We start from the raw sequence: 16,939 nt of genomic DNA on the forward strand, positions 1-16,939 counted from the left end.
ACTTTATAAAGGTCAAAGTTGCAGTGAGCTTCGAGCTGCAAAATCAGTTTCTGATCCGCTTCAGTGCAGGAACTTCAAACTTGGTAGGCAGTCAGATGATCCGAATCAACTTCGAGGGGTTGCTTGCTCAAAGGTCATGGTTTCCGTGACACACTGAAAATTTGTGTCCTATCGATAACTCATGAACTTCATTGGCAGGTTGCTAATGATTAGCTGATGTCCTCTACTGATTTTGAGGTTGGTTGCTCCAGGTTAAGGACATAGTGACCTTGAGCTGAACATTGGTTTCTGATTGATAAATCAAGAATGCATTGGCTCAGTAAACTCGGACTCGGAGCAGGTTGGTCGTGAACGGCAGATGACCCCTATTGATTTTGAAGTCGGTTGTCAAATGTCAAGGTCACGATTGTGAGCCGGATATCAGTTTCTAATTTATAACTGCTTTGACTCTGGAACCTCACACTTAGTAGGCAGGTTGGATCAAATCAGAAAACAATATTGCAGTCGGTAACTTACAGGACTTGTGCAGTTATACCAGACAGTCAATAAGGAATGTCAACTTAGCTTTAAGGTGCAATTCAGTCAGTTATAAAGTCTACACATATTCTGTATCGATTTTACAGCTCTCCTTTGATCAAGCTTTTGTCAAAGCCTACTTTTGGGGCATATGTCGCTTTACAGTTCTGGTTTCTTAAGAATTTTGTATCAAAACCATTGCATGGAAAACAGTGTAACTGAGAAAATGAATGTCACATCAATTTTTATGTAGAAGTAAGCAAATTATAGCCGCCTTCAATCAGCTAGAGTGGAAATGACTTCCAAAAATTTGGACTATGTCTTCTGTGGTTACTATTGATTTTAAACAACATTAGCATCAAATATTTCAACCTATTATATACTTTACTATAAACAGTAATGGTTTCTTTCATTTTGAAATAAACGTCTAAGTTGAGCCTTTTTAGTCACGCCTCACTGATTTCTGCACATCAAAGTTGATCAATTTCAGAAATATGGCATGTATGTTTCCTCAGGATCCTGACATGTAGGAATGTATCGTTGCAAATAAGTAAGCACCCAAAAAGATTTGAAAAATGTTTTATTGATCATATGTCAGTAACAGAGGACAATTGCTTAATACTTATTGTGAGACACTCTGAAATGGAAGTTCTGAAGCAACATAAATCCATTTAAAAACATCTGTATGAAATTCTTCTAACAGTTACAATTTACATATTTTTTCTCTATGCTCTAACTTTCACAGTTTGCTTCCTTTTTTAAACACAACATGAGTTAATGTATTACTATCACCAAACAAACAAAGCTTATTTATTTCATTTCGCTGTTTCAATTAACTTCTGTAAAGAGACAGGAATAAACTGGTTGCTTTCATCCATCATAAACACCACACTCCGGTCAAAATACATGCTCACTCTCCCACACCGGTACACTTGTTTGGCTTCATGTGTCTTCCCAGGAATTGGGATAAATACAAGGTTGTTCTCTTCAGCCTGAAAATTAAAATGTTATACAGCTATGATAAACTTGTGCCCAACTTGAAAATCACCTACTTGAACCTGTAGTCTGCTTAATTTAAGTTTTGATTATCTGAAAATTGTTTTCAAACCTAAGAATCAGATGTACAAGATAATTATCAAGCTTGGAATTTTTTTCAGATTAATGTAAAGCTGTATTGACACACGCTTTGTAACTGTGTATCATGTTTAATATTCAATTAAACAATAATTTGTTTTTGTTGGAGTAATAAATTGGTTATGTTACCTTTCTTTCAACAAGTTCCCTGAAACTGGCTGGGTAAGTTGATGATGTACTTTTTAAACTTGGCTGCAAATATATAAAATGTAGTATAAATAAGACAGCTATATAAATCCAAGTTATGTTAAAGGTAAATTAAAGTGACGCTGTCTGTACAACAGATTTACAAGCAATATACATTCAGTCCAATTAGAAACACTTGTCAGAAAACAGTCAACAAGAGCACCAATTTGTAGAGCTGAGCAATGTTCCTATCAAGCTTGAGGATTATAGGTTAAATAGCATCCTGAAGTTACTGAGCAGAAACTAAACTGCTAACAGACAGAAACCATCATATAATACCTCCATCTGACCACTTCACATAACAGTGACCATGACCTTCCACTAACAAACTTCAAAATCGAGAAAGATCTATGGTGAATGTGCTTTTTGCTCTCACTGTGACCTTCACCTTTGACCTCAAAATCAATATGGGTTATGTGTAACCCATGCCCACTTTGCCTGCCAAAGTTGAGGATTGTAGGTCAAGGCGTTCTCAAGATAATGAGCAAAAATGGTTTTGCACTAACAATCACTTAAACCTTGACATCTGAACAAAAAATCTCAAGCTACTGAACAGAAACACTAACAGTCACTGTGACCTTGACCTTTGGCTAAAAGTTATCAATGTCCACCGCCATATATGAGGAATATGCCTGCCAAATCTGGGGAAAACAGGTCAATGCATTACGAATTTTAAGAGCAAAAACTAAACTGCTAACAGACAAACAGACAGACTGACAAACGACCAATGCCATATAATCAGATGTCCCATATGACATAATTATAACTTACTAACACAATCTTTATAGTGAGATAAAACAGAGAATCAGAATCATTTACTTTACTGAAATAATTCAAAATTCACAGAAAAAATCTAGGAAGAGTAGTTTCTTATCTATTCAAACCATAGCTAATATTTACCTCTAGTGGTCCCCCTACAGATGGAGAACTGGATCGTGATGTATTTGGTTCTGCTATATTTCTTCGTTCTGTGTGAGTGAAATACGCCATATTTTCCTTCACGCCTGGTTGGAAATGGCCAGACACTGCACGATTCATCATATCAAGAGCCTTCGTAAACATCTCTGTAAAAAAATAACCAGACATTACTAGAATGTTGGTGCCCAAAGAGCAACAATGTGCAGCCCGTTATTTGTGGACATACTGCCCAAGTGACTCAAACCTTTTGCCCAGTTAAAAAAAGCAGCTTCATGCAAGTCAAAGTAACAGCACTGACAAGATCTAATATGACCTTTGATCCCTTAGTGTGACCTTGACCTTTGAGATAGGGCACTGTGTGCTATGGCACATCTACTTTATCAAGGGAAATATAAATATATAGATAAGATCTTACATGACCTCTGTTTCCCAAGTATGACCTTGACCTTTGAGTTAGGGACCTGATGCTTGCATTTAATAACCTGTCTCACTGAGGCAAATATTTTTTTGCCAGTAAAATTGATTGCTCCTGGCATGTCAAAGCCTATACAAGTGTTGCAGTGGCAATACAGAAGCCCACTACCAGAGGAAAACTTTGTTATTGTTCATCCCTTGTGGTTGTTGGCAACAGATACTGTTTGAGTAATTACTGGATCCAGATTTGCGGAAGGACAGGATGAAAAGACAGATGGATGGTGGGCATTCCTATATGCCCCTCCAGTGCTCCATCGGTAGGGGACTAAAAATGCTTCAAGGCATTTAGGAGCTAAGAAACAAAAACTGTTTTTACTTAAATTTCAATAGTGACCTTGACCTACAAGCATAGATCATGTACACAACACATTCAGGCTGTCTAGCATACCCTGACAAAAAATTAGGGCTAATTTTAGGGCAATTTGTACAAAAAAATAGGGCTAAAATTAGGAATTTGGTACAATTTTAAGGAAATTTTAGGGCTAAATTTAGGAATTTTCAAATTAAAATATGGACTTTAAAGACCATGTAATGTGCTTACCTTTATGTGATTGACATAAAAGTAACTCACAAATAGTGCTTTATTTACAGAAAAGACGTCTACCAGCTTTCCACTGTTTTCAGCTATTGTTGGCTGTATCCTGGAAATAAACAGAAATGAGAATTAACTACTCTGACTAAAAGTACACATTAAAAAGAGCACAGTGTCACTAGCTATACACTTACTACGTCGGACTGTGAAGAGTTTTATTATGGCCTCCTCTTCTCCCCTTATAGCCATCACAATCCACACCATATTTTTTTATTCTTTAATTTTTTAAACAAGAAACAATGCCAAAAGGTAAGAAATGCTGTCAACTGGAGTACAGTGTATTGCCAGCAACAGTGCATATCAGAGTACACAAATTGAGAGTGAACTAAGACAAGTGTTCAACAAACTCATAACTATGATTAATTTGTACAGAAATTATAACACACTTATTACCAACAAATACATAGTTTTACAACATTCAGCATGGACATCAGGTACCTGATATACTTAGGCCACTACTTTTTTATTTTTTGGTTCACAAGATTTTTTTGGAAAAATGTCCACTGGTAGGTCGAAAAAAAAAAAAAAAACCAAAAAAAAAAAAGACTTTTGCCCACCATGCGTGTGAAAACCAATATTTTCTGTATTAATTGACTTAAATCAGAGGAATAAATAAAACATTAAATATCCTTTCCATTTACTTGTCATTCCTGTTATTATAAAAATTCAAACATACCAACATTTTAATATCATTGAATGTCCAAGACTATTCGTCCTGCTAGCTGTGATTCCCCGAACGATTAGGTTGTCTGGAATCACCCGACTGATAGCCGTACCTATTAGTTCGCTAATGTCGGCACGCAAAAAAAACTTGTTTTGTCCAGATTTAATAGACAATGCACCCCAAAAAGTCAGCTCAAAAAAACACGCACTCATCGTGGGGGCTGCCATGTAGGCCGGTTATAATGAAACATATGGTCAAACTAAATCCAACATGAGATATTTAGCATGGAATGAGTATAGATACACAAGATAACACACAGAAAAAAAGTCCTCAAAAATACCACTACAGGATACTGAGATATCACATCATATTTATTGGGGGAAAAAGTATTTTCCAGTGTCCGTTATCATGCACCGTGTGCTATTTTTTCTCTACTTCCGGTAAGAAGTAAACATCGCAGTTCGCTGTCAAGTTGTTTTGAAAACACACTCTGTTCGAAGAATACTGGTTATTGTCAAGTGAATCGTGTATGGTAAGTAAAAATATTTATTGACTGAAGTCTGTCAAATGTCTGTTACTACGTGAATGCAATATTAAATTATATAGTTATCAAGGCTGTTTGATTTTTATGGGTTTCCGCGAAGTTCACTACGACAAAGTGTTTTATTCAAAACATGTACTAATACACAGACCAGTATGAAATGTAAGTGTTAGCAGTATTAGAATTGTCAACGGTAGATTATTCTGAAAAAGGTCTAGTAAAGTTAAATCAGGCACATGGGTTATGCATGGAAAATAGATATACGGAAGCGTGTTTGTGTCGTAAAAAAAGATGTTTAAAATTAACTTTGTAGAAACGAAATTAAATGCATCCATTTTGTATATCTAAGTAGTAGAAGTATATTTCTTTCAAAAATACTGACTATTTTATATGTCATTGTTATAGAATCAATCTTGTTATATCAGATCAAAATTTATGATTGCGTTATGCTGTCTGTGGCATATGTGCTACTAGAAGAAACAAGTTTTTTTACTGTTCAAAGTGTTGCTATACTATTTGTCTGGTGTTTACTGGATTTCATCATGAGGTAAAACCCTTGCTATTTGGATTTGTAACATTTGATTTTTACAAAATTGTTTTAAATACTTCAATACCAATGCATATAATTTTCTTGTGAAAATTTGTTGATACATCTTACAGTTTAACACTAATCTTTCTTTGTGTTATTTGCGACATGAAAGACGAACGTAAAATAGCAACATTGGGTGAAAAGATGTGTAGATAGTTAATTTCTTCAGCCAGGAATAAAGGTACTCTAATATTATATTCATGCATTTCTGTAGTTTATGCTTTTTCCTGGCTTATCTTTAATTTCAATATTCAATTGTGTAGTGTATCTGTATTGAAAGAAAGGTATTTTCAAATCGCCATCTGGTTTTTCACTGTATTATTGTATCAAAACATTACACAATACTTGTGTGTCATTGTATCTCCTCCTTTGAAACCTAAACATCTTTGATATTTGTACATAAAAGAATGAATTATAAAAGGGACCAAAATGAGTCTATTTGTGTCAACCCTTTTATAAATATAGATTATATATTACTCGCCTATTAATCTTAATGTCAAATCAGTTGACCGTTATGTTTATTACTCTTTTTATAAAATTGCAGGAGAACAAATGTATGTTAGACCTGAGAAAGTTGTGTGCTATGAGTGTAGAAAAATTACTGCCACCCGAATCTACTTGGAGATGCAAACGGTACCTCTATAACGTAGCGAAACGGACACATTCATCTGACTTCTTTTCATTTCAAATGCCTGTTCTGTGGTACATATGCCAAACAAAATGACAAAAAGGCATATGATGACTTCCAAATTTCAGTCAAATATAAAGAAAAATTGGAAGCGAAGTCTTCTGTTGACTCTAATCCGTATATGATCTAACAGCAGTTGGTGCAAGATATCATCAAAAGTGTAGCATGCATTTCAGAACAGGATGTCAAGTTCCAACTCAACATCAAACACCTCAAAATACTGTAAAACGTAGTAAAGGTAGACCAACAAAAGAATCATCTAAAGAGGCATTTTTGAAAACCATGCATTATTTTGAAAACACTGAAAGTGAGCAAATAGCTTAAATTATTAAATGATCCCATGCAGCTTTGTAAATAAACACTCTTAACATGATGACATTGAAACAGCTGGTAGTGTATCATTCATAATTATGTTTGTTCAAAGGTAAAACAAATGAAACATTAAACACATTGAGGTATAGAAAATTCATTACGAAGGCAACAAGCACATCGGTAGTAAAGATACAGAGCTTAACTCCTACAGAGGCAACTGCAAAGTTTCATAATTTTAGAGAGCACTGCCATTAAAGTAGAGACATGGATTGGAAAGGAAACAAACCCTCTTGACTTGGATTGTACAGACGTGGTGATAAACTTGTTCCTTGGCACAGAGGTTGCTCTACTGGGATGGCTGTAGATGTCATGACATTAACACTTAACTGACTTTCATAATCTTGAGAGAGCAATGAAAAGTTTTTCGAACTCCTGAATTACAGTTAACATGTTTTAAAGAAACATGTCTTATTACTAAGAACAACATACTAACTTTATAAAATTGTAGTTTAGTATTGATTTAAAACAGTTTTAACATTTTACTGTAGTGACCTGTTCTATATATACTATAATACAGTCACTGTTGATCTGGGATTCTTTTCCTTAAAGTTTCTTAATATACTGTTGTTATTATAATATTTATTACATTTAGTGCGAGTTTCAAGGAAATAGTTTAAAGATATTGCATTCACATTTTATTGAAGGATGGACCCGCCCGCTTAGCTCATTGGGAAGAGCACCGATCTACGGATCGCGGGGTCGTGAGTTGGATCCTTGGCGGGCCGTATGTTCTCCATGACAATTTGATAAAAGACATTGTGTCTGAAATCATTCATCCTCTACCTCTGATTCATGTGGGGAAGTTGATAGTTACTTGATGATAACAGGTTTGCACAGGTAAAGAATCCAGGAACACTGGTTAGGTCAATTGCCTGCCGATACATAACTGAAATACTGTTTAAAAACGCGGTAAATCCAACACAAATAAAATTGATGGTTGGGGTAAATCTATAGTGTAAATTAATGCATTTATTAGTAAATGTCACAACAAAGCTTAGTATCAGCTTTAATTTATGTGATATTTCATATAACCAATGCCTCTGAGTGAAGAAATAAACCAATGTATAGGTTTAAACTAATGTATGTTACCTAATGAATGAACCTCTTGATTCGTCTGAATCATCGAATTGCAAAGAGGGTGCCCTTTATAATCTCATTTTTTAAGATTTTCCAATGGGATTTTTTTTGAGGACTTTTTTTCTAAAATGCTCTAATGTTTAAAGATTATAAAACAATAAAAACATTTCATGTTGGAATTTGTTTAACCTTTTGACAAAATATGTGGTAATATGACCGGCCTAATGGTGTATGACTGCTTTAGGTGTTTTTAATCGAAATTTATGAATCATGTTACCGATATGAAAACCAGTCTACAATACCTCGGCTTTTATCGTTGTATGCATTATGTGTCCAAGATAGTGTATTCAGTCATAAATGTCGATTCGAACTTAAAAACATTCTTTTTTTTTTTCGTTTCGTCCCACATTCGGTTCGGTCGGGAAAATACGTTTTTAAAAAAAAGTGAAATTGCAATTTTATTTTTTTTCTACTTTTCGGAAAATAACACTTGCCGGTTTTGTAAACCAATTTATTAAAAAGAAATGGCCTTAGAAAATACAAATTAAACTAGCACAGGTCATTAAATTAGCAAATTTACAAAAACTGTTTCCAAGCCATACATTTGTTGACATCAGTGCATGATTGTGAGAAAAATCTCAAGAATGGTCTCCTCTTCACCCTTTTCAGCTATCACATTCCACAATAAACAATTTGTTAATTTGAAGCATTGACAGCTCAAAAAATTGCAGTGGGAAAAATATACATCTAATATTCTAATAAAAATGTTGATGGGCATCAGTTACATATTTGACTAGAAACTTGTATAGCTTGCAAACAATACATACATGTATAAAGAATAAATCTGAACTGTGATCACATATTACATAATTATGAAGAACAGGCCAAGTAAATAATCAGAATTTGACCTGATTTTTTATTATGTCTACACCTATATACACCTATTAACTAGGTATTACTTCTGCACTATGTGTATGCTACACTTCCAGTGAAGGAGCACTAAATATCCCTCAGATAATCTTCACTGGGAAATAGATCTTTCAAGTATCACAATTTACCTTCAGAAATCCTATCTCTGTCATCTAGTCACAACCAATAACAAGCTGAACACATGGATCCACTGGTAAACTGCTTTGAACTGTGCTAAACTGTTTTTTTCTGAATTAGAACTTTTAAACAACATTTAAAACATTTTCTCTTTTTGATCATTGCAAAAAAGTTAAAAAAATTAGGAATCTTTGTGAAAAAACAGGGCCTTTTTAGGAATTTCCTTTGATTTTTTTAAAAAAATAGGAATTTTAGCCAAATTGAAAAAAATAGGAAAAAGTAGGAATTTTAGGGACGCTAGACAGCCTGCACATTGTCTCATCATGGGGAACATTTGTATGCAGTATTAAGATAATTCATCAATGCACATAAAAGTTATGGAACAGAAACAATTTAACTTGACCTTCAATAGTGACCTTGACCTTTGACTGACAACCATGGCTCATGTGCATGACACATAGTTTAATCATGGGGAACATTTCTGTGTAGTAATAAAAAAATCTTTCAATGCAATTAGAAGTTATGGAGCAGAAAAGCTTTATACATGACCTTCAAAGGCAACTTCATCCTCTGACTGATAGGCAAAGGTCATGCAAGCAACACAAGTAACACATCATCTGATTATTTGGAACGTGTGTGCGAGTGTATATAAAAATGCTTCACAGCATTTTGAAGCCAAGGAACAAAAACTATTTTTACTTTAATTTCAGTAGTGACCTTGACCTTTGACAATCAAGCATGGGTCATATTATATGCAACATACTGTCTGGTCATAAGGAACATTTACTGGTAGTGGTAAGAAAATCCTTCAATGCATATAAAAGTTATGGGGTGGAAATTTTTTTTTACTTGACCTTTAACAGTGACCTTGACCTTTAAGCGACAAGCATAGATCATGTGTTGACATATTGTCTCATCATGGGGAATGTTTGTGTTTAACACTAAGCTAATACATCAATGCATATAAAAGTTATAGAGCAGAAACCATTTTTACTTGACCTTAAATATTGAGCTAGACCTATGACCTATAAGCATTAAGTACGTGCATAATCTACATACTGCCCTCTATTCACATACCAAATTTAATTAACCTAGCCTCTATACTTTTTGAGTAATTGCAGGATCCAGATTTGCAGGCGGTTGGACAGATGGAGGGCATTCCTAAAGTCCTCCGGTGTTCCACTGGTAGAGGACTAATAACCTTTAGCCCCTAAGTGTGATTTTGAGATTTGGAACTGCGGTTTGCTCATGAAAGCCCATCTTATTAACATTTGAACATTATTTGGAATTGTTAAACATGTTTAACTTATTTCAATTTCATATTTTATCTCTAAAGATTGTAATGTTGCTGTTTTAACAAATTTCACAAAGGCTGCCATAAAGTCATACAATGATTTTTGTTTCTGTATCCCGGGTCCAGTGATTTTCTACGTTATTCAGATAAATGGCGTTATGCAGTTACTACCAGAACTACCCTAACTGAAAAACTGTTGCATATTTTTTATTCAATGAGTCAAACAACAATTAATCATGCTACTTAAGTGAGCATTTTTTAAGCATTTTGTTTGTTGAAAAAATCAACCTTTAATGACAGGATGTGTGAGGTACTGCTCTGTGAACACTGATTTCCAGCCCAGGTACCACTTGGTTACCTCGTCGTAGTTTGGCATGTTGCCAAGCCAGGTACAGAGCACTTGTAGCCAGCGAGAAAAGAAACACTTCTCAAATAATGGAACCATGTAGCGTAGTGATATCAATTCTGTCCAGGCTAACACCCAATGCAAGGGTTCTGGAAAAAAGAATTTAACAAATTTTTATTTTTCAAATACGAATAAAAAAGTGGTTATTTTCTAAGTTTAAATAGTCAGCTGTCATATCATGATATTCAACAGGAAGTTCGATTACAATTGAAGACAAGAGCTGTCAGAAGATGGCGTGCTCGAATTTTCAAAAATGTTTACCAACTGAAAAGTTAAAATGACAGACAAAAGTGAATACAACAGAAACATTGTCCAGGAGGTAAACTAGGAAACAATATGGCAAAACACAAGGAACTTAAGACATGGTAAATACCGTATAGCGGGTTAATTCTGCGGGCAAAAAATTCTGCGGTTTTGCCCTAAAATGGGCCTAGCTTATTTCTGCGTTTTTTATTTCTGCAACCTTTGATAAAAGCAGGAATTCATTTTTGCGGTTTGCATAAACCAGAAGTAAATTCTGTGCATGGGAAATAGCTACCGCATTTACAACATCATAATTAACAACTCAAATGCATATCATTCTCGTCAGTTATGTCTTGGTGGCATTATCTAGGTCGGAATCTAGGACAGTGAAGTTGGCGCAGCCGATTTATGTTTAAATCTGATTTCTTTTCATTAGCGTGCATGATCAGAATTCAGAGTTAAAAATAAATACTGTAGGTCTAGTACCGGTAATTCATTTTTAAAGACATTTTCATAAAATGTAACACTGCTGGTAGAAAAAAATACGATTATTTACAAATATATACAACATATATATTATTTTCCCAAATTTATATAACGTTTGTCAAACTTTTCATAAACCTAGCGTGTTTTGTGATATACACTTGTAAAGATTACATGCCCGAAACGGTAACCATTCATTCATGGAAAATAGATTGATACAATAACAAAAGCAATCAACCACAATCGATACGGTGTGAATAACTTGATAGCAGACGAAAAACTTGTGAGATAAAGGCAACGGGTCATTATATTAAGCGAAATATCAAAGTTTATTTCTGCATCAAAAAATTCTGCCGATAGTTTAAATGTGCAGAATTTATTTCTGCGCGAAAGCCTCGACCCGCAGAATAAACAGAAATAAATGGTATTTCTATAGCGATGCACCTCGCCCTGCCCTTTTAACTGCCACCATGCTGCCCTTAAAAACGTGCCTTTCTGCATTTAATCTGTTGCTAAATCCCACCCCCCCCCCACTCATCTGTCATATCCTGTGACCATGCCTCACCGATTTTGGCCCGGCCAATTACGTCACAGTACATAAACTAAGGTAATCCATGCAGTATGAAATAATAATGATCCTGTGTAATGTCAAGAAGGCATATTTTATTATATCATTTAACTCTGTTTAATAAATTCAATATGAAAAGATATTATTTTAATAGCTTCTGTTTGTCATTAACCTTACCAAGAGTTTGTTGATGTGGGTTGATAGGGAACTCCTGCAGACACATTTCTAGTTTAGGTAAGATGTTTTTCCTCAGGAACACCTCCATGTGACCCTCTCGGAATACACCCTGCCACGGCTTCAAGATCACCTTGGCTGAACTGTCTGAAGGATGCCAGTTTGTGAGAGCATTTCCCAGTTTGTGTCTGATAGGGGCATAGAGTGGCTCAAGTTTATCTCCTGTAAAACAATTAACACAGTCAGCATGCTAACAACTCTGCATTGATCATTATTTTATTTAATAACAAGAGCTGTCTGTAAAAGCCAATGCTCGACTATTCGAACTGTTGTCCCAGAAGCAGGAATTTTACCTTAAATGCTAAAATATCTATAGTGTTTCAATCCAGTATCTGCATTAGTTTTGGAGTAACTTGCATGCAAAACTTTAACTAGAAGTTTTAAGTTCAAAAGGGGACATAATTTTGGAAAATACATGTCAGAGTTATGGGACTTGATGCTATGACCTAGTTTTATAAACCCGAAGAAACATGTGAAGTTTCAATTCAAAATTTGCATTAGTTTTTGAGACAGTAACTTGCATGCAAAACTTTAACCAGGATTTTCTAAGTCCAAAAGGGGGCATAATTTGGCCAAATTACATGTCAGAGCTATGGGACTGGATGCTATCATCTAATTTTATAATCCTGAAGACACATGTGAAGTTTCAAACCAATATCTGCATTAGTTTTGGAGATAGTAATTTTTTGGCAAATTTTTCAAGTCCAAAAGGGGGCATAATTTGCCAAAACTACATATCAGAGTTATGGAACTTGACCCTGTAAGGTAGGTTATTGACCTAGAAAAAGATAAAAAATAAGTTTCAAAGCTATATGCCTTTAAATGATTGCTATATGTACTTGCATGCAACACTTTACCCAACGTCTGACGCTGACACCAACACCAGGGTAAGTAGAATATAGTCAAGCTAAAAATCTGAATCTGATCAAGCTAAACTTCACAACAGAATGAGTATGTTACAACAAAAATAAGTGTCTTAAAGATTTTAATCAATCCATATTTGGTAAAGAAAACATATTTTTAGATTTTATGGAAGTCCCTGAGAAAAGAAAGGAATCCTGGCTACATAAAAGACGTATTTTGTAGCCAACATAAATTTCAATCAAAACTTACCCATGAGAGGTAACCAAGGGTGTAGCCAGGCATGTATAGGCATGGTGTCTGTGAGTGGGTTCCAGTTTTCGACCTCCTGCATCAACCGTGGTAACACAAGCTGGTCTAGTATGTTCTCCATCACCCAAGTTGGTAACAATGGCATCCATGTCTCCAACAACTCTATCACTGGATCACATTGTCTGCAACTCCATTTCCTGCAACCATCAATTTGACCAAAGTGAACTTTCTGTTTTAATCAACTATGTTTTACCATGTTTGTTTTCTTACAATAAAATCCACAACAAAACAATAAATAATGAATCTTTTTGTTCATTCATACTTTTAAACTGTGAAGCAGAAACCAGAGTGATTGTCTAGTGGTTAATATGTAATGTGCTCATCCATGAGGTTTCAGGTTAAAGATTTAATGGGGTCACAATGGCACCTCTCTGAATGATACCTGCATACAGGCACTGTTTTTTTACATGAAGCAGACTTTGTACAGTGATTAAACAAGAGCACCGCCAAGCGGGGCAATATACGCCCAAAGGCTTACATCATAGGATGGGAGCAAAATTTTAAGAACTTGACTGTTGTGGCCCCAAAGGACTGGAACAACAAAAGGAAAACTTCAAAAAACAAATCTAAGTCCACAAAAAAAAATACTCAAAGCCTATAAAAAAATCCTTATCAGGTACAGGTATGTAAAAATACACCTTAAAACTGGAGGTACCATCCATGTTCTACCACAGAAAAGTGGTCTTGGTTTTTCCCTACGGCCAATAATAAAAAAGTTTCAAAATAAGCTATTTATAGTAACATAAAAGGGAAGTAATTAAAAAAAAATTATTGTAAGTACAAAAAAGAGATCTGCCAGATAAAAACAAGAGCACTGCAATGCAGAGCAATATACACAAAACAAAGTCATATATGACCTTTGACCCTTAAGTGTGACCTTGACCTTGAAGTGAGTCATCCGGAACATGCGCTCTGCACATCGTTACAATGTGGTGAACATTTCTGCCAAGTTTCTTTGAAATCCTTCCAGCAGTTCAAGAGTTACAGAGGGGACACGAAACAAACTGATATGACTTTTGACCCCTAAGTGTGACCTTGACCTTGAAGCGAGACATCCAAAACATGCGCTCTGCACATCGTCACGGTGTGGTGAACATTTGTGTAAAGTTTTCTTTGAAATCCTTCAAGGAGTTCAAGAGTTACAGAGCGGACACGAAACAAACTGATATAACTTTTGACCCCTAAGTGTGACCTTGACTTTGAAGCAAGTCATCGGGAACATGTGCTCTGCACGTCGTCTTGGTGTGGTGAACATTTATGTCAAGTTTCTTTGAAATCCTTCAAGAGGTTCAAGCGTCACAGAGCGGACACGAAACAAACTGATATGACCTTTGACTCCTAAGTGTGACCTTGACCTTGAAGCGAGACATCCAAATCATGCGCTCTGCACATCGTCTCGGTGTGGTGAACATTTGTGTTAAGTTTCCTTGAAATCCTTCAAGGGGTTCAAGAGTTACAGAGCAGACATGAAATTGCTAACGGACAGAGGGACGGACAGACGGACACCAGCGTCATAACATAATACGTCCCTTCAGGCGTATAAAAATGTTGAAAACTTTTATCACTAAGACCCTGAAATAAAGCCATTGTTTTTGACGAACTGAAATACTCAGAAAAATCATGGTAGTGATATATATATTAAGGAACATCTGTGTAAAATTATTTTTAAAAAATCAGACCAGCGGTTTCAAATGTTGTTTGAAGAGTTTTCTATTTTTAGTTCTGGCAGCCCAAATGTGAAACCAAGCAGAAGCATTGGAATAACTTTGAGAGACACCAATCCTATGAACATCCTGGCCATGTTTCATCAACTTCCATTAAATAGTCTCAAAGGACATGTGGTTTAGAGAAAGGGTCAGGAGGGACGATGAACCAGGGAAGATAAGTGATCAAAATAGCTAATCCCGAAGCACTTTATGCTCTGGTGAGCTAAAAATGAGAAAGAATTAAAGTAAAACATACAGTATAGCAGTTCTGACATGAGGAAGCCATATATCCCAGATCAGTCTCTGGTACACATCCATATTGTTCTGATCCTTGACATATACATGGTTCGGATCTCCCAAAATATACTGCCATTCTTTAATCACTGACAGTCCGTACTCCTTGTCTGCCAGGGGATTCCAGTTCTTGAAGTGTTCTCTCATCTAAAAAGTATGAAAGTATCATAAAACTAGCACACTTAAAGTTTATACACAGTCACACAAAATTCAAGCATATATTTACTTCATAACTTTTGCAATAAACTTGGGGTTGTCTGCATAAAACGAACTCACAAAGATCAAATCTATAAGGATATAATATGAACAAACATGTTTATAAATGAGGGGATTATATTCTGAAAGATATTTAATTTCCAAATATATACAAGTTATGTACAATAGAACTGTGCCATAGTCTGTTGGGTCACTGGCCGATGCGAGTATAGTGCGATTTTTTTTATTATCATATAAACATGTTTAAGACATTACAAAATAAGGTAATAACTGTATATCCTGACAAAAGTTGCATGTGAACAACTGCCATGCAGTGATCTATATTTGTATCATTGTAATTACACTGCAGTAACTGAAATAATCCTGACGGAAGATGTGCATGCACCTCTGCCCTCCAGTGATAAATTTAGTGAAGATCTAACAATGTTTTTTTCCCTTTATTTCTGTCAAAGGGAGATTTTTCCCTCTTATGCTTATGTCACTGTTATTAGATATTCACAAATAAAGTCTGGAAATCTTGAAAAGTTAATCTGTGCTTGTTATACCTCCTTACAATACTGCACACGGTTTCAGCAGTGATATTAACGAGTAAAATATTCATTACATGTTAAAAACTTACAATAGGGAAAACAAGGGCAATAGCAAGGGTTTCCAGTTCATACATCTTGTACTCTGTATAGAATTCATTCTGCAGTATTCGAAATATTGCCAAACATTCGTCCAAAGTCACTGGGTTAGAGCATCCAGGATTTGTTCTCTCATTACATCTGAAACAAATCACCATATTTGCTTGACATCTTATTTATTGTTAAAGCAGAATCATTTTACTGTGTATTGTCATTAGGTAATATTCTTCGCAATTTTATGTCTGCCAATATTAGTGTGTAACGCAACATGCAAATTAAAATCATTCATGGATATTAAACAAGAGGGCCACGATGGCCCTATATATCGCTCACCAGAGTTGATCTGGCCTACCGACCTACCGGTAGTTATTGAACCCACATGACCAAGAGTTGAACTTGACCTAAAGATCATCAAGACAAACATTCTGACTAAATTTCATAAAGATTTGGTTACAACTGTGGCCTCTAGAGTGTTCACAAGCTTTTCCTTTAATTTGACTGGGTGACCTAGTTTTTGACCTGACATGATTCGAACTTGACCTATAGATTATCAAAACAAACATTCTGACTAATTCTCATGAGTTTCAAACTTAAATTGTGGTCTCTAGAGTGTTGAAAAGACTTTCCTTTGATCTGGCCTAGTGACCTAGTTTTTAACCCAACATGACCCAGATTCAAACTTGACCTAGAAATGATTAAGAAAAACATTCTGACCCAGTTTCATAAAGATTGAGTCACAAATGTGGCCTCTAAAGTGTTCACAAGCTTTTCCTTTGATTTGACCAGGTGACCTAGTTTTTGATCCCACATGACCCAGATTCAAACTTGACCTAGAAATCATCAAGCCAAACTTTCTAAGTTTCATTAATATTGGATCACAACTGTGGCCTCTAGAGTG

General features: G+C 35.4%; 1 protein-coding gene across 2 annotated transcripts in view; it reads right to left on the minus strand.

Moving 5' to 3' along the window:
- Window positions 1-1,079: 1,079 nt before the first annotated feature.
- The window catches only part of LOC123551917 (tuftelin-interacting protein 11-like), a 41,306-nt gene continuing 25,446 nt past the window's right edge, over window positions 1,080-16,939 (minus strand). For both annotated transcript variants that reach the window (XM_053541474.1, XM_053541475.1), the window contains exons 10-17: window positions 16,035-16,182; window positions 15,162-15,346; window positions 13,140-13,336; window positions 11,970-12,188; window positions 10,381-10,587; window positions 2,737-2,900; window positions 1,780-1,842; window positions 1,080-1,508 (exon numbers count right to left, since the gene is read on the minus strand). In XM_053541474.1, the coding sequence (XP_053397449.1) occupies window positions 1,332-1,508; window positions 1,780-1,842; window positions 2,737-2,900; window positions 10,381-10,587; window positions 11,970-12,188; window positions 13,140-13,336; window positions 15,162-15,346; window positions 16,035-16,182 (1,360 nt within the window). In that variant the 3' untranslated portion in view covers window positions 1,080-1,331. The remainder of the gene's footprint in view (window positions 1,509-1,779; window positions 1,843-2,736; window positions 2,901-10,380; window positions 10,588-11,969; window positions 12,189-13,139; window positions 13,337-15,161; window positions 15,347-16,034; window positions 16,183-16,939) is intronic.

This window comes from Mercenaria mercenaria, chromosome 4 (genome assembly GCF_021730395.1).
Source record: "Mercenaria mercenaria strain notata chromosome 4, MADL_Memer_1, whole genome shotgun sequence".
Lineage (NCBI taxonomy): Eukaryota > Metazoa > Mollusca > Bivalvia > Venerida > Veneridae > Mercenaria > Mercenaria mercenaria.